Consider the following 22,610-nt stretch of genomic DNA (forward strand, 5'->3'; position numbering starts at 1 on the left):
CCATGGCACAGAATCTGTTTTGCATATATAGAAAGTCCCTGATTCAATCTTTGGCATTGCCAAGAAGGGCTGGAAAAGATTACAGTTCGAACCCCTGGAACTTTGCAGCAGGCCGTGCTGTGCTGGGTGGACCACAGGTCTGACTTAACATGAGGCAACTCTGGAAACTCATATGTAAGCAGAAGGGGCACAATGGCCCTTTTGCAGGCAAAACTAAAGAGTCAGTATCCATCTCCACTAGTCTAGTCTAAGTTGTGCATTGGCCTTGTAAACAGGGTCCAGGACTGAAGACATGATGCTGAAAACATGGCACTGTTCCGAGTCCATCCTTTCCTCAAAGCCTCAAACTTTGGAGAAAAACAAATATTTGCATAGACTTGATTAAGCCAGGAATGTCTCTCAAGACACACAGAACAATCAGCTCAGCCAGAGTACCCAGCCTGGGAAGGACAATGGAGCCACAAGAGATTCCACAGCAAGACACCAAGAATTCAGATTAACTCACTTCTGAGGTGCAAAACAAGGGGTGAGAGAGAGGCCAATGGGAAAGACTAATGGGAAAGACCAGTGGCTTCTTGTAAACACGCAGGAGGTGAAAGAAGCATGATGTGTGGCTCTCAGGGGACTGCTGTCTCAGGAGATGGACAGGGGCTGTAGTACAATCTTTTGCTTGTTTACTCAGAAACGACACTCACTGTGCTCAACAGGGCTGACTCCCCAGAAAGTGTGTAAGGCCTTAGAAAAGGACCACCAAGATGACACTTGGGACACGTGAGGAGAGATTTGGACCTCAGAAAGCAGCTTGGGAGGAATATGCAGCTCATGTGAGAACTTTCTAAAAAAGACAATCTCCTGTATTAGCTCACTGAACCTAACAATGCTGAGAGAAAATGTGAGATTTAGTATACTACTAATCATTTCATTTTCATTATGACTAATTCAGAAAAGACACCTTTAGAGAGCAAAACAGTACTATGCATGTTTGCTCAGAGGCAAGTTCCATTTATGTCAATAGGAGTTACTCCAAGGTAAGTGGGCATAGGATAGCAGCCGGGCAGCCCAAACCTGAGTTGCCCGCAGTGCACAGGTCTGGCGGCTCAATGGCAGGCTCCTGCTGGATCCTGCACCTCTTGCGCTACCGCGGGAGGCTTCCCGAGTAAGGGGAGCAGACCCACAATGGGGCTACTCACTTTAGCGACCTTTTGATCGCCGCTAAAGTAAAGGCACTTGTGTAGGGCGAGCAGCCATGCCCTAGCGCCTTGGATCCTGTGGATCTCGGCTCCGTGGATCCGCCTCTCCCCCTCCCCTGACACGCTTCCCCCACGCCCCTGGCCACGCCCCCACCTCCCATTCCACAGCCCTGCGGTCCGGGAGACCACCGACCTGCGGAACTCGGGCGCCCACCGTGCGCCAGCCCAACTCCAGCCAGCGCTGGGCTAGCTCCGGTGGGAGCCCGGCAGTAAGCCCTGCAAACATGCCTTATGGCATGTTTGCAACTGTGGTCTGTGGCACTGAGTCACGCCATGGACCATAGGATCGGGCTCTCAGGCTGCAATCCTTTCCTCAGATGAGGAGGCTGGTTAGAAGGAGGTTGAAAGGGAAGGTAAAAAGAGTCCAATCTCTCCAGAGTGCATGGAGGCTGCTTAAAACAACAGTAATAGAGTCCCAGCAGAGGTGTATACTGCAAAGAAAGAAGGGTTCCACTAAATCCAGGAGGGTGCCCGCATGGCTAACCAGCCAAGTTAGAGAGGCTGTGAAGGGCAAGGAAGCTTCCTTCCGTAAATGGAAGTCTTGCCCTAAATGAGGAGAATAAAAAGGAACATAAACTGTGGCAAAAGAAATGTAAGAAGGTGATACGGGAGGCCAAGCGAGACTATGAGGAACGCATGGCCAGCAACATTAAGGGGAATAATAAAAGCTTCTTCAAATATGTTAGAAGCAGGAAACGTGCCAGAGAAGCGGTTGGCCCTCTGGATGGTGAGGGAGGGAAAGGGGAGATAAAAGGCAGAGATAAAAGATTAGAGATGGCAGAGAAATTAAATGAGTTCTTTGCATCTGTCTTCACGGCAGAAGACCTCAGGCAGATACCGCTGCCCGAACAGCCCCTCCTGACCAAGGAATTAAGTCAGATAGAGGTTAAAAGAGAAGATGTTTCAGACCTCATTGATAAATTAAAGATTAATAAGTCACCAGGCCCTGATGGCATCCACCCAAGAGTTATTAAGGAATTAAAAAATGAAGTTGCTGATCTCTTGACTTAGATATGCAACTTCTCCCTCAAAATGGCCATGGTGTCAGAAGATTGGAGGATAGCAAATGTCACGCCTATCTTTAAAAAGGGAAAGAGGGGGGACCCGGGAAACTATAGGCCGGTCAGCCTAATATCTATACCGGGTAAAATGGTGGAATGCCTCATCAAAGATAGGATCTCAAAACACATAGATGAACAGGCCTTGCTGAGGGAGAATCAGCATGGCTTCTGTAAGGGTAAGTCTTGCCTCACGAACCTTATAGAATTCTTTGAAAAGGTCAACAGGCATGTGGATGCGGGAGAACTCATAGACATTATATATCTGGACTTTCAGAAGGCGTTCGACACGGTCCTTCACCAAAGGCTACTAAAAAAACTCCAGTCAGGGAATTAGAGGACAGGTCCTCTCATTGATTGAGAACTGGTTGAAGGCCAGGAAACAGAGAGTGGGTGTCAATGGGCAATTTTCACAATGGAGAGAAGTGAAAAGCGATGTGCCCCAAGGATCTGTCCTGGGACCGGTGCTTTTCAACCTCTTCATAAATGACCTAGAGACAGGGTTGAGCAGTGAGGTGGCACAGTTTGCAGACGACACCAAACTCTTCCAAGTGGTAAAGACCAAAAGTGATTGTGAGGAGCTCCTGAAGGAACTCTCCAGACTGGCAGAATGGGCAGCAAAATGGCAGATGCACTTCAATGTCAGTAAGTGTAAAGTCATGCACATTGGGGCAAAAAATCAAAACTTTAGATATAGGCTGATGGGTTCTGAGCTATCTGTGACAGATCAGGAGAGAGATCTTGGGGTGGTGGTGGACAGGTCGATGAAAGTGTCAACCCAATGTGCGGCGGCAGTAAAGAAGGCCAATTCTATGCTTGGGATAATAGAAAAGGTATTAAGAACAAAATGGCTAATATTATAATGTTGTTGTACAAATCTATGGTAAGGCCACACCTGGAGTATTGTGTCCAGTTCTGGTCGCTGCATCTCCAAAAAGACATAGTGGAAATGGAAAAGGTGCAAAAGAGAGTGACTAAGATGATTACGGGGCTGGGGCACCTTCCTTACGAGAAAAGGCTATGGCGTTTGGGACTCTTCAGCCTAGAAAAGAGGCGCCTCAGGGGGGACATGATTGAGACATACAAAATTATGCAGGGGATGGACAGAGTGGATAGAGAGATGCTCTTTACACTCTCACATAACACCAGAACCAGGGGACATCCGCTAAAATTGAGTGTTGGGAGAGTTAGAACAGACAAAAGAAAATATTTCTTTACTCAGCGTGTCGTTGGTCTGTGGAACTCCTTGCCATAGGATGTGGTGATGGCGTCTGACCCGGACGCCTTTAAAAGGGGATTGGACAAGTTTCTGCAGGAAAAATCCATTACTGGTTACAAGCCATGATGTGCATGTACAACCTCCTGATTATAGAAATGGGCTATGTCAGAATGCCATATGCAAGGGAGGGCACCAGAATGAGGTCTCTTGTTATCTGGTGTGCTCCCTGGGGCATTTGGTGGGCCGCTGTGAGATACAGGAAGCTGGACTAGATGGGCCTATGGCCTAATCCAGGGGGGCTGTTCTTATATTACCACACTTTCCTGACAGTAAGTCCCATTGAACAAAATAGGACTTACTTCTGAGTAGACCTGGTTAGGATTGTGCCCTTACTTGTTTAACTCAGGATATTCCTACTGTATATTTCTGTATTTATCCCACTTTTGTATTCAGTATTTCCTATTTTTAATACTCTTTTCTGTAGTGGAGCATCCATCTTTTTTCCATTTCTTTGTGGACATCATGTTTAAATTAATATAGGGCCCAATCCTATCCAACTTTCCAATGCTGATGCAGCTACTCTGCAGCCAGGCAAAGGAACAAACATTCCCTTACCTTGAGGAGGCCTCCATGACTCTTTCCCCACCACAGGATGCAGCATGTCTCCCATTCGCATGGTTGCATCAGAGCTGGAAAGTTGGATAGGATTAGGCCCACAGTGCGTTTTTATACATTTTAAATTCAAAAGAATATGCAGTTCCTAACAAGTGTTTGGATGCAGGAAAGCAATGCACCCCTTTTGGCAAGCCCAGGCCTTGCCTATCCTTCCATTGTAATTGTGATGACCAGACATGCAAGTTCTTTGTCTTTAATGGGAAACTGGGTTCCTCTGGATGCCCAGGTTTGTACAAGGTTTGCACCACTTTGGGTCAACCCACCTTCAGCAAGACTCCTGTACTTTCTTGACAGGCTGTCTTCAAGTCTCCCCCAGCACTCACCACACTGCTGCCTTTTCATCTTGCACTTTTCCTCTGCCATGAGGCCACAAACAACTGGGCTGGCAGCCAGGGAGCACAGCTGGGTGTAGAAAGCACACAGGTGGTTGAGCTCTACCTGTTGCCTTTCAGGAGGCATCTGGGCCAAAGCCAGCAACTCAAAACAGGTTGGCTCATGGCTGGATGGCGACTCTGTGTGGAGAAGGAGTGGCACGTTAGCAGCAGGAAAGGGATGGGTGGCAGGCATTGGTGGATGTACTCTGGGAAAGGCAGAGGCTGGAGCACCAACAAGGTTTATTTCTCAGATGGCCTGCCCAGAAGTGCAGAAAGGATTTATGAGCATCAAGGCAGATGTCAGGCCTAAGAACAGACAAAGAGTCCTGCTGGATCAGGCAAAGGGCTCATCTAGTCCAGCTTCCTGTATCTCACAGTGGCCCTTGAGTGGGAGCACTTAAGACAACAAGAGATCTGCATCCTGTGGCCACTCCCCAGTATCAGGCATTTGGAGACAGGCTACCTTTAAAACCTGGAGCTTGCATACAGTCACCAACCCCCAGCCATCAGTTCTTCTCTAACACCAGGATAGGCTTAGAATATGATGGACATCACACCAGCGCCCATGTGCTGTCAACCACAGCATCTGAATAGGATGAGGATGCAACATGCTTATTACTCAGAAGTTCCTCTTTGTTTAGTGGGACTTACTCCCAGGAAAGTGTGCATAGGAGTTTAGCTGTAATACTCAAATAGGATTACCCCACTGTGGCTTTTGGAGTTTTAGGAATAATATGACTGCACAATTTTTAAAATTCCTGGAGCGTTTCCTCTGCAGACGGCATCACCCAAGGCCCTGAAGATGATTCCTTTCCCTCCTATTATTCAAGGAGAAAATTGACCTGGAATGGCAAGAGGGGTGGGATGGGGGTTGGTTCAGAAAGGCATACATAGCACTGGATTTTTCAGCACTTGATGATGAACTTCTGAATGTATGAACTAACACCACCAAAAAATTTTGGAATTTGGGGGGATAATAGCTCATAGGAAGTTCTGTTTGTGGCATTAGGGTCATACTGGTGCATTCATGACTGAAAACTTTGGTATTACAGTCACTCAAACATGCATGCATGCACAGGTCCAGAGCCGTTTTTGCCTTGAGTGACCAAAGAGGAAGGCCAGCAAAAAAGCCTCCTTTCTATAACGTGGCCTGGTTGGACATTCACCAGAATTAGAATTCATACTGAATTCAGTATGAAACAAGAGACAGAATTAATTTTTCATCTAATATTAGCGGCAAAATGTTTAATTGCCCAATACTGAGGGAATCAGAGAAAGAAGTGCTATCGATTAGCATGTGAAAAAACAGCTATTGGTACAGTCTGAAATGGGCCTTTATCATTTGATACACAGATTACAGAATACGAGACATTAGCAAATACTAATCAATAGTACACTATTAGCAAATTTTCAGTTTTAGAGTAAGGGCCAAATGGGACATGACTTTATTCATATCACTGACCCTGACATGCTTTTTTCCCCTTTGGGCTTGATCTGAATTGGGGCTATGGCCATAGTGTTCAACCCTATCCCCTATGTCAGTGTTCTCACACATTTAACACCGAGACCCACTTTTTAGGATGAGAATCTATCAGGACCCAACAGAAGTGATGTCATGACCAGAAGTGACATCATCAAACAGGAATATTTTTAACAATCCTAGGCTGCAATCCTACTCACACTTATCAGGAGTAAGTCCCATTGACTATCATTGTTAAAAGAATATACATAGTAGCTTCTGAGTAGGTTCTGAGCTGTTTGTGACAGATCAGGAGAGAGATCTTGGGGTGCTGGTGGACAGCTCGATGGAAGTGTCAACCCAATGTGTGGTGGCAGCGAAGGCCAATTCTATGCTTGGGATCATTAGAAAAGGTATTGAGAACAAAACAGCTAACATTATAATGCCTTTGTATGGTAAGGCCACACCTGGAGTATTGTGTCCAGTTCTGGTCACCACATCTCAAAAAGGATATAGTGGAAATGGAAAAGGTGCAAAAGAGAACTAAAATGATTACTGGGCTGGGACACCTTCCTTATGAAGAAAGGCTATGATGTTTGGGCCTCTTCAGCCTAGAAAAGAGGCGCCTCAGGGGGGACATGATTGAGACATACAAAATTATGCAGGGGATGGACAGAGTGGATAGAGAGATGCTCTTTACACTCTCACATAACACCAGAACCAGGGGACATCCACTAAAATTGAGTGTTGGGAGAGTTAGGGCAGACAAAAGAAAATATTTCTTTATTCAGCGTGTGGTTGGTCTGTGGAACTCCTTGCCATCGGATGTGGTGATGGCATCTGGCCTAGATGCCTGTAAAAGGGGATTGGACAAATTTCTGGAGAAAAAATCCATTACAGGTTATAAGCTATGATGTGTATGTGCAACCGCCTGATGTTAGAAATGGGCTATGTCAGATGCAAGGGAGGGCACCAGGATGCAGATCTCTTGTTATCTGGTGTGCTCCCTGGGGCATTTGGTGGGCCTATAGCCTGATTCAGTGGGGCTGTTCTTATGTACTGTTCTTATGTTCCTTACCCTCAGGGCGTGGCTTGACTCGACTGGTTCAACCTCCTACAGCAGCTCTGGTTGAGGCAACCATTCCCTTACCTCCTCTTTGATAATGTGGATGCCTTCCTCCTTCACCATGCCCCCCACCCACAGAAGCCTGGGCAGTGCCCTAAAGTCCCCACTTGACCTGCTGCTCATTCTTCCCCATGTTGGGGAGCTGAGAGACTGCACAAGAGGCACGGTTCTAGCACTCACTCTCCATCTGCTGATGTATCCAGTCTGTGAAGGCTGTGACACGAGTGTACACCCCAGGTTTCCCACGTTCCCCACAGCCATCACCCCATGAGGTGATACCATAGAGCACATATTGCTCAGACAGGGGTTCCCAGCAAGTCAATGGTCCTCCAGAGTCACCCTGGAAAGGAGAAGCACCTGTATGTTGGAAAAGGAAGCACAGAAACAAAAGAAAATAACATCCAAACTGCCCTGGCTGATCTACTGCAGGTTTCTGCTGCCCAAAGTGGTCGGCCTGATACTTTGGGGGATCTCAGCACCAAAAGCACAGGCTGGCCATGCAATACAATGATTGCTCCCCTGAACGGGAGGATTCCCCAGATCATACAAACTCCTCCACCTCTACCTCTACCTGTCAAAACTTGACAGCTCCCCCTGAATACATGCCACTGCATGGTCTTCCCTGCCCACTTTAAAAGCATGGTCATCTGCACTTCTGATCCTATAAAAACTCAGGGTCTTCAACAGAAACTAATAAACAGGGGGTTTAAAACCAGCAAAAGGGAAATGCTTTTCCACCTAAGGCACCAAAAATCATCAGAACTCATTGCCACTGGATGCTGTGATGGCCACTGGCTTAAATTATTTAAGCAAACAAATGGATAAAGACATGAAAAGAGTCTTTTAGTGGTTATTAGCTACACAGCCCATAACAGACCTATAGAACATACTGCTGAAGGCAAAAATTAATACACAATTGCTTAATATGGGATTAGATGAACATATGGATGGATCTAACAATGGCCAGGCCTGTATATATTCATCACAAAATTCAGTATTCAGTAAGAGAGAGTGGGTAGATTTTTTTAAAAGGAAAAAAAGCACATTTCTAGTCTTCAAGTGCTGAAAAGATAGGCTTGCAACAATATGGTTGCTGGTACAATCTCAAATGGGAGTTAAATGGGATTTCCAGTGGGCAGGGGATGGAGCTTTGTAAGTCTTTGTCCCTCCCGTTAACAGAAGACAAAAATATTATGCAACGTAAGTAAGCAAAATAGGAAACAGATGAATAGACATTTGACTGTTTGGCTGAACGGAGTGGGTGGGATCCATGTATAGCTTGCTGAATCAGCAAAATGTACACCCTTCCATATTTTAGGTGTGCTTTCAAATATTAAATGACTAATGAAGCCCTTATATTTCAAATTCCTCCCTTGATCTGCAACAGACAAGCAGCTCCAAGGGAAAAGGTCCATTTTGTCTGTTTGGTGATGGGCAAAGGAGCAAAGCTGAGACAAAGGTCCAAGTTCTTCAGTGGATAGGGAGCAATCAGTATTTGACAAGATCTGATAAACTGCTTACAACAGAATTTAGTAATATTTGATGAGAACTTCATTCATTTCACCTATTAAAAATGTCATGTTTCAGATTTTGATGCAAAATTTCTTGTCCAAAATCTGAACCTTGGACTTTTTTCATCAGATTTCTACAACAAAATGTATATGGTGAAACGTGATTTTTTTTTTCAGCCCAAGTTTTGAAATTTTGCAAAACTTCATTTCAGCTCTATCTGGCATGTGACTAGATCAGCAAAGTTCCAAAGGTTGCTATTTGAAAGTTGGAGTTCTTGGGATGCCAAATTCTAAGCCAATTAACTACTCCTTCATTTCATTATGAAGCTGCAAATGCACTGAATAGGTACAGACTGTCTCCAAAGGTAATTCCTTATCATGATTTCTGGCTCCCTTCTCCCCACATGCTACAGACCATTACCTGACAAGAGTCAACGCCCCCAGAAAGATACCCAGCACAGAACATGGTATTGGTGAAGAGTTGACGCCCCAGTACGCTCCGGCAGATATCTTGGGCCAGCACAGGCACCCTGGCCTCCATGACCACGTCAGCTGCTGGCCCATCTGTGAGGCAAGCAAGCCAAAGATGTTAAGTATTGGCCAATACTCACCTAGTCTCCCACCTCTCTCACCGTCCATCTTGGCATGGCTGTGGAACAGCCATCCTTGGGTCAGGCAGGAAAACCCACAAGGGAGCCTCAACCCTCCAACAGTATAATCAGTTGTGCTCTTTTCCCTCTCCCCTGACTTGCCCTTATAGCCTTTCCTCATTCTCTCATCTGTTCTCAGTCCTGTTCCAAACCAGTCTCAAACATTCTTAAGGCTTAAGACTTTCTGGGGAAACAGAAAGACAAATTGGATGTCAGTTTTAATGTGTCTTTAGATCCCATGCTTGAGATTTTCCATGGTTTGTTTTCAATCAAATGCGGGGGGGGGGGGGATTATCCAGATTGGGATCATAGTATGGGAGGGGGGCTTAACCCTTCCCCAATGCTGTTTTCCTGATTATAAATCACCCTGAAGCTGCTACCTGCCTCTGAAATTGTAGCTTTGGGGAGGTGGTTTTTAGTCTGGAAAATGGAATAGGTTGGATGTGGTCCCAGTCTGGATAAGCCCCACCCCAAAGTTACAAGATGTGTAGGATCCCAAGCATGAAAGCTAAAGGATGATTCACTGTCACATCTGGTTTGCAGCAGACAATTGCTTTTAGGAGAGATGGAAGTGGCTTGAGAGAAATGTTGCTTTTGTCTCTGGTCCAACAAGTCTGCAGGTTTTGGAAACTTTAAGATAGCCTGCAGAACCTGTTGCTCCAAAATGAAAATAGGATGTATGTATACACAGTGCAAGCAGTAGTCTCTCTTTCAAACTGACTTTCTCTGAAAAAGTTTAGAAATGCTTGAAAAAACAAAGACTTTTCTTACTTGCAACATTAGTAACGCTTTCAGTTTTGAATATATATACTGTATTTTTTGAATGCTCAAAACATTTCATGCTCATTATTTCAGCAATCCTTACAAAAGGTCTGTGAGTTGGCCAGTAATGTTACAGCAAGAAATCTGAGGTTGCCCAAGAATGGACAGTGAATTCGTAGCTGAGGGATATGAACGGGAGACTTTCCAATCCACAGTCTTAATTATTCTGCTACCTTGCAGCAAGCAGAGTTCTCAGTCATGTGGACAGAACCTAAATGTGTAGAACTGGTACAAACAGACACCTCCAGAGCCAGTTCTCACAAAGTACTGAATAAGTGTAATTGGGGTCTGCTGCCACAATCTCACTCCAAGACCCTCTCCACACACTAGTCAGGTATAGCCTACATTTGCACTGATGCCCTAAGCCCGTGACTATCCATGCCCCCAAATGGTCTTTCTGACAGCTACCTTCATAAAGTGAGCCCCAGCCAATGATATAGCAAGGTGTCCCCGTGCTCAGCTCTGCAGGCTGCTCAGGCAGGCATACGGGGGCCACCCAGGTGGAGGGGGCCACAGGGCTACTGAGCTCCAGGAGTGCCACATCGTTGTGAAATGTCTTGGAGTTGAACTGCACAACAAAGAAAGAGGAGCCATGAGAAGAACAGAAGGTTCGGAATGGCACGATGACTAGTAACGGTTTAAAAACAGGATGGCAGAGAAGGGCATCATCTGCTCACCTTGGGATGGGGAAGGACGCGACTGACAGGCACTGCCTGCTCGCCTTCATCTGGTTTTGTTAGGTCATAATCCCCCAGAACCACAGACCAGGCTAACTCATTGCTGCTTCTGTTAGGAGAAAAGAGAGTGCGCAAAAATACAGGAACCAGGTTCTTTCAACCCCCTGCAGGCAGCCAACAGGGCCTCATTTCTAGCGTACTTGCCAATTAACAAATAGGTCTATGTGTAAACAGATACAGGATATTTGTCTTTCCAGCTACTTCTCTTGGGCCTTAATAGTTTGGGTCCAAGAGACTTAAAAACCAGCCAGTCAAATCTCCTCATGTGCTTTGTCTTTGGGGGAAGCTCTACTCCAAACCCCCAACTTTCTGGAGTTGGGCAGATTTCCAGAAAGAGAAGGGCCTTCTTCTTATAGCACCCTCCTTTAAGAATTCTACCCCAATAGAGGCCCTGTTGTCTGATTTAACTGCTCTCTCTGGCTTCAGGAGCCTCATCAAAGTTCTTTATTATCTTTAAACAAAACAAAAACAAAAACAAAAAACTGTGAACTAGATCAGTGATTCCCAAACTCCTACAGAGGAGCTGGGAACCTGCTAAGTCCTTGCGGGGGCAGGGCAGGAGACCAGCAATGGCACTGCAGCGATCACAGTGCCAAGGGGCTGTAAAACTTACATGGATATTATGGTGGATTCTGGCAGAGTCCAAGAAGCTTGCAGCCCCCTCTGTGGGTCTCCTTGCTGCTGAAAATAGCACTGATAGGAGCCAAATTCTGGTTTTCGAATGAAAACCAGAAGTGGGCTCCAATCACCAGTAGACACTATTTTCAGCAGAGGGGAGGTTCGCGGAGGGGGTTGCATGGCTCCTGGACGCTTCCGGAGGCCAGCACAATCACTCCCCTTAAGGGCAAATGGTACTCTTCCGGTTCCCCTGGTTTGGGAACCACTGAGCTAGATACTAGACCAACACAACGGCTGCCATTTTTCTATTTTAATTCTGTTGTATGGCATGAAAGGTTTACTTTTAAAATTAATATTGGGGATGAGAGCTGATTCATGGGCAGCCAAGGGCCCTGTCAGGCCTGTAAGGCAGGAGCTAAATGTATATATAAATAAAAGATACAAATGAATGCATTCCTGACCTGGCAACCAGTTCTATCTATGCAGATTCCAGTTAATGTCATAGGATGCCACTACACCAGTTATTATGTCTTGGTATCATGCTGCTCTCACTGAATGGATCCAGGAACCTGGTCCTTGGCCCCAGTCTCATTTCTAGGGAAACTAATTTCTTTATCTCCAGCCTTTTATGGATTTTTAAACAGGCTGACCAAGTTGTGGTGTTTTGTACACCGCTATGTAATGCTGTTCAAAACCGTACACAATTCTAGACAGAGATATAAATCAATGCAAGACACTGATTCCTGATGCAGCCTTACCCAGTAAAGCAGTGGGCAGCTGTGAGGACCCAGGCATCACCTACCAGCACCCCACCACACATCAGCTCCCCGTTGAGTCGAACTGATACTAGCCAAGGCCAAGCTCCATGCCAGGCTTTGCTGCCCCCCACAATCTTCCCTTTCACCACCGTCTCATTTGGGGCCAGCACTATGCGGTGTCCACACAAGCCTGGCAAAGGAAGCAAAAAGAAAAGGTTGGAGGATGAGAGGGCAAGATCATCATCAGAGCCCTAAGCAGGTATTGGAGGAGGATCATCTCTCAGTTCCACCGCTCCGGATTCATGGGTGGGCAATCACCACTTCTCAGCTGCAGTTCCCACTCTGCAAATAAGACGAAGGTCTCAGGATATGGTGGGATTTTGCAACCACACAGAAAAAGTGCAGAAAATTAAGGTAGTACTGAGCACAGAATTCAGCTTCCTGAGAATTTCAACTTTCATTTTGGTACTAATGCAAATGTCTAGTCCTTATGAGCAGAATGACATCCTTGAAAATGCGCATTCAGGCCAGATGAAATCTCAGAAATGCTCTAGCAGCCTGAAATGGCTCTGAAGGGGAGGGACTGCTTGCATGCTACAGTGAGGCGCCATGCAAAACTTAGTGTTCTGCACCCCCTCTAGTTATGCTACTGCATTTAGCAGGAAGAGGAGGATAAACAGTGTTGTGTAAATGATGCCATTGCAGCTTCTTGAATTGCTCATGGAGCACAGCACAGCACATTCCATCAGGACAGTCTCCTGCATAAAAATTATCTACCCTGTGAAGATTATGGCATTGTTGAACTCACAAGTTGTGCCCCCTCCATCCTCTCCTCTGACAGCTGAACTTCCCCACCACTTCCTTTTTGTAGTTAATCATAATTCATATTATAGGAGTACTGTACTGATTGTAAAGTTAGCCATGGTTAAGCTCAAGCTAGAGAGTTTGCAATCATGGTTAGAATTATGTTTGCATGTAGATGATGACTAATAACTTGCTACGGATTGATTTAAAAAAAATATGTTGCTACTGTTGATTTAAAAAAAAACCTTCAATGAACTGCATTTGCAAATAGGAAAAATTTGCATTAGAAGAAATAGTTATGTATTGGCACTAGGTGTATGTGACACAGCCTCTTAAGGGCCAAACCACACATTTATTATTAGGATGGAACTCTTCCAGGGCAAATAGTAGCCATAGAAACTCCCAATCCAGGTTAGAGGAGTTGCAGGGACAAAGGGGTAAAGCTCCAATTTTCCCACCACAGTCCTAACCTTGATTCCCATCCTCTACCCTCACCCCCACAGCTGCTATTTAGGTTATTTTTAAAAAATGTGTGCAGAACCAACCAAATGATATGTTTAAATGTTACAAATAGCTTGACCATAAAAAAGAACTCAATATCTTCAGGAAGCTACGATTGCCAGAGGGGAGCTGTATCAATTAAGCCATTTTCAAACTGTTTTAAATGTATACTGTAGGACAGATAAATGTACAGTATATTGCATTCTTCACAGCAGGACTCCACAGCTTTTAGCAACTGCCCTGACAAAGGGAAATTTAGCAAATCACATTTTTCCATTACTTCATCTTAGGAATGCAAGCTTTACACTGACTCAACAAGTCAGTCAGTCAACCAAAGCTTTGGTTGATTAATTGACATGAACATAATTTAATTGACTGGGCTGTGAGTGACACCCCTGTGTACATTTTGAGGGTGGTTCTCTCCCCCCTCTGCTGTGCTACTGAAATAGGGAATGAAATAAGAAAATATTAAGGATGACCTTGTGCTCTAACAGTATGTTGTACTTTTTTGTTCTTAAAATGGTACGTTTTCTACTTCTGTCAGTATCTGAAAAGGGCATTTATACTGAGTCTTTCGTAATGTGCAAATGCATTTAAATTTAATTGATTCATCAGTTTAAAAGCAGCTGATCAATCAACCAACCAATCATTGTTTTACACAGCTCTACACCACCTTAAAAAAATCCATCAATTGGATTTCTGCCTGCTTGAAAGTCACAAAGAGGCCTGACAAAAAAATATAAAAACAAAACAAAAAACAAGATAAACAACAACCAGCTGGCAACCCTCATTCAACCTTTATTTTATAAGAAACCTGGTATTAGGATCCTGCTGCCACCAGCATCTCAAACCAGAGACCTGATCACCAGGCTTGAAATGCAAGTGCAGCTTTGGCTCTCCTCAAAGCTCTGCTGGCTGAAGGCAAGAGGTTTGGCAGAAGACTGGAGTGTGGCTGGTTTGGGGGAGGGGGTCCTCCCCATGCTCATGTAACTGCCAAACTTAATCCCAATTAACAAGGCAAGCGAGAGCCTGTGTTTTGTCCCTGCGGACCTGGACTCAGCCTAGTGGCCCCGACTGCGCCCGACGCTGACCTCTCCCCTTGCGGGAAACAGTGGGAAGCAAATGCTGACACATGGGGCTTGACCAGGCCTCTGCGGAGCCCTGCAGTGCTGGGGCTGTCAAAGGGGATAGAGCCACAAGGATGCACGCGATGCAGCATCCAGGCGGGAGTGGACTGGGTTGGCTAGGAACTCTGGAGGTTACTTTCCAGCAACCTTCTACTTTGCAGGGCTCCATTCTGCTTCTGGGAAGGGTTATTTCCTGTGATCACCCACATGGTTGTATTCTCACCTTGGACAGCCTGGTCTGCAACTGTGTTCAAATAGCCCATGTCCCTTTCCAGCCCTGTAGGAGGACAAAGGAGAGATGATAAGATGGAGTCTCTCAGCAAGCACTGTAACTCAGGGCTGGCCATGTGGTCAGAAGTTGAAATGGTATGCCATATACTAGCAGTAAAAAGTATACTCCTAATTGAAATCCCTGACCATTGGCTTGCCAGGAATGGCACCCAAAATCCTCTGCCTCCCTCTGGCAGGGACAGCTGTGAACTGGGGTGAATCCAGGGGTCATGTTCATTGTGTAGTGCCTGGGGGTGGTGATCTTTTGCACTCCAGATTATGACCAAACCACAAAGGGATGATAATTATCCTTAGTCCTCCACTGACCTCAGCCTAACCTGGATCACAGAAACTGCTTATCTGAGAGAGGAAAGGGACAGACATGCAGCAGAGTACTAGAAAACAGCCACTCCCTGGCCTCACACTGTGTGCTACTCACGGCACTCTTGCAGGCGGAGTTGACAGTGCTCAGCCATGAGATGAATGCAGCCATCAGTGCTCAGTTCCTGGCCCAAACATAGGCGCCGATAAGAGGCACACACTCTGCTAAGGGCCCAGTTCCTGGCGGGTTGTTCTGTGGTTTCCTGGGCTTGCAAGACAGCTTCACAGCTGGGCAGGGAGCCAGATGGCAACTCTGCAGCTGGGGAGAGAAGATGCAGTAAGAAGACTTATCCATGGACTAGGCAGGACCAATCCGAGTGTCTTTGCTGCTCTAGACAAATGAGAATGCCCTCCTGCCTACACATCTTACCATATGTTGAGCAGCATAATGATCACCTGTTAAATGATCAACGGTGTATGAGAGCTCACCTAGCAGAGGAGCTCTAAACTGCCTTGCCTTGGTGGGCTTCTCTTAAAAGTGCATTTACACAGCTGAGGTAATTTTGTGTGCCTGGGAAATTTCCATCACCTCTGTGAAGGGGCTATCCCTGCTAATTCCCTTCAATTGGTTCACCATACCTCTCAGTCGCTCTGCGATCTCTCTGTATGCACGTTAAGGGTCAGGCTAAAGTTGCAGGAGCAGAACTTTTAAATAAGAGAAGCAACTTTTTTTGTGGTCCAGTTCAGATGTCATAACAAACCATAGCTGTTGGGATGAGAAGACACCATGGCAGGCTCATGACTGCTTGTGCACAAAATTACGAACCATGGTTTGCCATTTGAACTGGACCTGTGTGTGTATCTGTCAGGGATGGCCTTCATGCCGAGAAGAGCTACACAGTGATTAATGGCAAAAGATAACTGTCCTTTGTTGCATATGACAAACTATAGATAGCTATTAGGAACTTACAGGCACACTCCCGGGTCCAATTGCCACAGTCCCCAAAGAGACAGAGCACACACTCCTCACACTCCTGGAGTCTTCGAGCATGCTCTGACAATGCTTCCTCTAGGGACTGCAGTGCATTCTTCATGGCAGACTCCAGCACCAGTGTGCCCCGGCTGGATAGTGCTGCAGGGGTAGTCAGAAAGATACTAATGTTAGAAGGGAGGAGGGAAGAGAAGTATTTGCAGTGGAAAGTTTGATGGGTGGAAGAGGGTGCTTAGCTCTTCCCTGCCTGCCATTCCTCTGCTGTAATTTTTTTTCTACTAAAATTGAAAGAAGTCTAGCTATAAGGAAAAAAATCCTGAGGGAGGGCATTTTAAAGGAAGAAGCAGTAGATGTCACAAACACACCCACTCCAGCTAACTTTGTCCAGCAAATGTTCCTGCCACCACCAAACACTCCTGCACTCATGATAACCAGAAGATCCTCACTTAGGAAATATATATTTGTATAATATGTAATTCCAGATGTTAAGAAGGGGGATGAACATACCCAGGGCAAGGAATAGAGCTGCCACCGCAGTGCCACCTCTTCCCACACAATGTACACATTTATCAAATGTGTGAGCAAACTCTTGAATGTCTGCTTAGGAATTAGGCCAGTCAGTGTTGTACGCGAGTGCTGAGACTCCAGCTAACCTCCCTGCTAGGCCTCATGGCATTCCCTTTTTTGCTTATTACTTGTCACAGACCAAGGGTTTTCCAGGGGCATTTGGCTTTGAGCATCCAACTGGAAGGAGCAAATCATCTTTGCTGTTGTTGCCAGAGTTTGTATTTGCACCGAGGATCATGAAGCACCCACCAGGCTGTGTCCATCCATTTGTAGAAGGGTACATGAAAATGGCTCCAAGCATCAAATAAAAACCAGTGGAGCAAACTGCATCTGGTACAAGACAGGAGGGCATCAATCACACAGAAAGAAGAGAACTGGGATTTGTTGTTAGTATCAAAAGAGATACATGGGTGAGGAATGCAGAATCCTCTCAGTGCTATTTCAGACTTTAAAAAGTTAAAATCAACAGCTTGAACTGGGCCCAGAAATGGACAGCAGCCAGTGCAGCTGTTTAAAGACGAGCAAGTTGCATTCCAGACGTCCAGCTCCAATTAGTAACCCATCTGCTGTATTTTTTTTTACTAACAGTCCAATCTTAACTTGTGCTTGAACAGGCAGGCCAAGTGGCCTGTGCTGCATCCAGCACAAGGTAGGTGCTGACTGGAGAGTAATTTGGAGTAAGGGGATATTTTTCCTCTTACCCCAAGCAATGTCTCAGCCAGCCCCATGGGACACTTGGATCTGCACCAGCAATTTCACAGGTACAAATCTGAGCAGCCCACGTAAGGTTGATTGGGACAGGGGTTAGGATTTGCCCTGCACTGCCAGTCCAGCATCTGGGAGCTGGCACAGGCCTGTGTCAGCCCAGCTGGCTCTAACTAACTGTAGTTAACTAACGAGAAACTAACTGTAGTTTCTAAGATGTCTTCAAGGCACAGCTGACCCAAGACCTCTTGAAGCCTGAGGCAGCATGCCAAACACTGCTCCCCTAACCTGATTATGTGAGAGCTTTTGCACTGCTGAATCTCCAAAGTTCTGGCTCGGCACTCTGCCCCCCTTCCACATTTCTCTTCCTCTAAGCCCTCCTCTAAGCCTTTTCCAGCTCAGGGAGTGGAAGGAGAAGGAGATGTAGTGGAGGAAAGAAAGTGAACTGAGATGGTTCACCCTACCAATCTGCTGCCTGAGGCAACAGCTTGCTTCTACCCTGCTTCCAGCATATTCTCTATAGCATATTGCGCTAATCCAGACAGAACACTGTCTGAGTGTGAACAGCCATAGCCAAGCTATCTCTGATCTGGGAAGGTCGCAGCTGGAGCACTAGCCTCAACTGGTAAAAGATGCTTCATGCCCCCAAGCCCCCTGGACCTCCAAAGAGAGAGCTGGATCTAAAAGCACCTCCCAGTTGTGAACCTTTCAAGTGGAGTGCAATTCCATTCACAATAGGTCAGAAAGTAGATTGGGACATTATTTTATTATTAGAAAGCATTCCTGTCAGTGACAGCCCAAAGCGGTTTACAAAAACAGAGCAAGAAAAGCTCATAAAAACAAAGCAATGTAAGCTAATTAAGACACCTGAAAAGATATCAAAATCCACTTGACAGCACAATCCTCTTGCAAATAAGTTCCACTATGTTCACTGGGGCTTACAACCAGGTAAGTGAGCAGCTTGACAGACAAACATCCAAACACTGCTACCCACTAGCAGACAACACCACCCTCATTCAACTTCTCCCCCTCCTTGCATCTACTAGTAGCTCTCCATGGCTTTCAGTTTCATGGCTTTCAGCAAAGGTGTCTGAATCCCAATTGTTTAATAAATGCTAAATGCTGAAACAAACAAAGCTTGTGTAAAAAATGATTTTATATGACAGAAAATAAATACCTGGGTTTAGCATGTGCTAGAGATACCCTGTTCCCTTGTTCTAAATATAACCCTAAGTCTAACCCTAAGTATATGACTGTTGCACCCTTCCCTTTCCTGTCTCAAAAAACCTGACTCAACTTGGAAACTACAGGGGTTCTTCTAGAACCGATGTAAATCCCACAATTCTGAATCTGTCCACCCTGATATGTGGCATATGGCTCAATCCTATGCATGTCTTCTCATAAGTAAGTTCCACTGTGTCCAGTCCTTGCAACCGCCAGGAAAGCGTGTATAGGTTTGCAGCCTTAAGAACATAAGAACAGCCCCACTGGATCAGGCCATAGGCCCATCTAGTCCAGCTTCCTGTATCTCACAGCGGCCCGCCAAATGCCCCAAGTGCTACCAAATGCCTTACATTGCTACAGACAGAAAATGGAGGTAACCATGCAAGTGCATGAGGAAAAAAAAATCCAAAAACAACAGTGTGGAAATAACTTTTAATAAAACCAACTTAAATGCCACAAAGTAGTGAACAACTTTCCAAGTTTCAGAGATCCTTTTCTTCAGGTTAGTAAAAAAAATTAAGGGGGAGGAAAATAGATAAAAGCATGTTAATGATGATGGATAAGATGTTCTATAATGATGTCCCTTATGCCCTGAGACAGTTGCTCTCTCTCTTTTCCCTATCCTTCCCTCTGGCCACTTTTATTTAACACCAAGCCTGAAGAGGTCTCTGGGGAGCTTAAAGGTTGTGCACTGCTTTGTCCCATTTTAGTTGGTCTGAAAAAAGGTCTTGTACCACTGCTGTTGCTTTTGGATGAAGGAGAGATGTTTACTGATGCTGGAATAAGTGCACTGTGGAGCACCACCACATTCTTCTCTCATCCTTCTAGAGTAGTGCTTCTCCAAGTGTGCTCCACAGAATCTTGGGACTCCCTGAGAACCCTTCAGGGGCTCCAAAATCACGCCATAAATGGCTGCCATCTGCTCAATGCTTGTGCCGCACTGGAGCTCCCTGAGACTTTGCACAGACGCATTGCTAGGGTTTGTGCCAACTGGTGCATGAGTTTATGGCATCACCCCCATGATGGACCTCCTCCCATACCAGACTATACAGGATAAATTACAATATTATATGCACAATCTAAATGCAGTGGCATCACTAGAGTTGGTGTAACCCCTATTCAACTTGATAACACCCACACAATTGAATAAGGGCGCAGTCCTAACCCCTTATGTCAGTGCTTTCCAGCACTGACATAAGGGCAATGCAGCTCTGAGGTAAGGGGACAAACATTCCCTTACTTTGAGGAGGCCTCTGTGAGTGACACTCAACTGTAGGATGCAGCACATGTCCCATTGGCACTGCTATGCCAGTGCTGGAAAGCACTGACATAAGGCGTTAGGATTGCGCCCTTAGAGTTCTAATATTAGCTCTGATACATGGAAATGAGAGCTGACTTATACTAATACCTTATTGATTCTCTGCTATGTCATAATAACACCTCGTTGCTTCCTGAAACCATCAGTCTCATTGGTCAGTTTTAAATTTTAAAAATCCACTACATAATAATTGTGATTTCCTTTTCTGGTTTTTCGGGCGATAACATTTGATAGAATATAGATACTTCAATGCAGTTTGATTTATTGCATTCTGCATGAAATTCCACATCAAATGATATATAGCATGATGGTACAATTCAAAAATACCAAGATTTTACCATTTTTGTCAGTAGTGGCACCCTGAGGGCGTCACCCGATATGGTCAACACCCCACACACCCCTAGCAACACTACTGACTCCACGCATGCACCAGCTGGGCTCCCAGAAACTTTGTTTAGGAATGTAAAGGGCTCCAGAGACAAAAGGTTAGATATAACCTTTAGATATAAGCTGATGGGTTCTGAGCTGTCTGTGACAGATCAGGAGAGAGATCTTGGGGTGGTGATGGACAGGTCGATGAAAGTGTCGACCCAATGTGCGGCGGCAGTTAAGAAGGCCAATTCTATGCTTGGGATCATTAGGAAAGGTATTGAGAACAAAACGGCTAATATTATAATCCCGTTGTACAAATCGATGGTAAGGCCACACCTGGAGCATTGTGTCCAGTTCTGGTCACCGCATCTCAAAAAAGACATAATGGAAATGGAAAAGGTGCAAAAGAGAGTGACTAAGATGATTACGGGGCTGGGGCACCTTCCTTACGAGGAAAGGATACGGCGGTTGGGCCTCTTCAGCCTAGAAAAGAGATGCCTGAGGGGGGACATGATTGAGACATACAAAATTATGCAGAGGATGGACAGAGTGGATAGGGAGATGCTCTTTACACTCTCACATAACATCAGAACCAGGGGACATCCACGAAAATTGACTGTTGGAAGAGTTAGAACAGACAAGAGAAAATATTTCTTTACACAGCGTGTGGTTGGTCTGTGGAACTCCTTGCCACAGGATGTGGTGACGGCATCTGGCCTGGACACCTTTAAAAAGGGATTGGACAAGTTTCTGGAGGAAAAATCCATTACGGGGTACAAGCCATGATGTGTATGCGCAACCTCCTGATTTTAGAAATGGGCTATGTCAGAAGGCCAGATGCAAGGGAGGGCACCAGGATGAGGTCTCTTGTTATCTGGTGTGCTCCCTGGGACATTTGGTGGGCTGCTGTGAGATACAGGAAGCTGGACTAGATGGGCCTATGGCCTGATCCAGTGGGGCTGTTCTTCTGTTCTTAAGGTTTGAGAACCGCTGTTCAAGTGCAACGGGATCTCACTCACTTCTTTGTAGTGCTGAAAAGAAAGTGAATGGCCCCTCACCAGTCCACATTCAGGACAGACCAAATTCCTTCACATAATGCTTACACTTAACTTATGGAGTACACTGCCACAAGGAGTGGTGATTTCAACTAGTTTAGATGGCTATTTTTAAAAGAAAAAGCAAATACAGGAAGGATCAGCCCCATTACCCATGATAGCTTGCTGGAGTTTCCAAAATCAGAAGCAGTTTACCTTAAAATACCAGGTGACAGACAGCAGGAGAAAGCTGCTTGCCTACATGAGTTATATGGCTGGCTACTGTGGGAAGTAGGATGCTGGACTAGATGGACCCACTTTGGTCAGATCCAGCCGGGCTCACCTGATGTTCTTTCAATCATCTTACAGACCGACAACAGCAAACAATGATGGAAACCTCATATGAAAACAGCTGTATTCTTTGGGATCTATGTGGCATCCTCCATCTGTTCAATGAAATTAGCTGGTGTACTTTAGTATTCCTAGCCCCCTGACAGGCTAATTGGCAGGTTGCAACTAGCAGGGGCTTCTGCTTTATATTGTAATGCATAAAAATTAAACTTACATATTTCTGGAGAGAGGCATGAGCTCTACCTCCATTTGTGCAGGTTGACCACAAATTGGTAACCGGGGGGGGGAGGGGGCAGCTTTGAACAATTGGCTCAAACTTTATGACCAGGAAGCATCTATGCTTAATTTCTGCTCTGCGATTCCCCTCAAGAGAATACAGGAAAAACACTGGCTTTGTGCAGTGCTATTCAGAACATAATTGTTACACACATTTTGGACAAACAGCTGTTGTGTGACTATTGCCAGCCAGGCACCCTCAGAGTCCTACTGGAAAGAGAAGTCAAGGCACATGGAAGTGGTGGTACTCCCCTGGCAACTAGATATAAAGACCAAGCTATGAAACAAGAAGTCCAGGATTCAAATTCAGTCCAGGCATGTTTCTCTCCCAGGAACTTGCTAGACAGCCTTAGGCAAGCCACCTCAGCCTGTCCACCCATCTCCACTTACAAACACAGGAAAAATAACTTCACATGGTTGTTGCAAAGATCATGTACTCAGATCCCATGTGCGAAATGCTTGCGATGCACTACAGTGTTCCATCAATGCTTG

The 22,610-nt window shown here is 45.5% G+C and overlaps 1 protein-coding gene across 1 annotated transcript in view; it reads right to left on the bottom strand.

Annotated features, from left to right (window-relative positions):
• PRSS56 (serine protease 56) overlaps nt 1–22,610 on the bottom strand; it is a 36,502-nt gene that overhangs the window by 12,662 nt on the left and 1,230 nt on the right. The window contains exons 2-9 of the mRNA XM_066621573.1: nt 16,251–16,412; nt 14,913–14,966; nt 12,258–12,447; nt 10,822–10,930; nt 10,553–10,712; nt 9,094–9,236; nt 7,342–7,501; nt 4,526–4,714 (exon numbers count right to left, since the gene is read on the bottom strand). Of these exons, the coding sequence (XP_066477670.1) occupies nt 4,526–4,714; nt 7,342–7,501; nt 9,094–9,236; nt 10,553–10,712; nt 10,822–10,930; nt 12,258–12,447; nt 14,913–14,966; nt 16,251–16,412 (1,167 nt within the window). The remainder of the gene's footprint in view (nt 1–4,525; nt 4,715–7,341; nt 7,502–9,093; nt 9,237–10,552; nt 10,713–10,821; nt 10,931–12,257; nt 12,448–14,912; nt 14,967–16,250; nt 16,413–22,610) is intronic.

This window comes from Tiliqua scincoides, chromosome 3 (genome assembly GCF_035046505.1).
Source record: "Tiliqua scincoides isolate rTilSci1 chromosome 3, rTilSci1.hap2, whole genome shotgun sequence".
NCBI lineage: Eukaryota > Metazoa > Chordata > Lepidosauria > Squamata > Scincidae > Tiliqua > Tiliqua scincoides.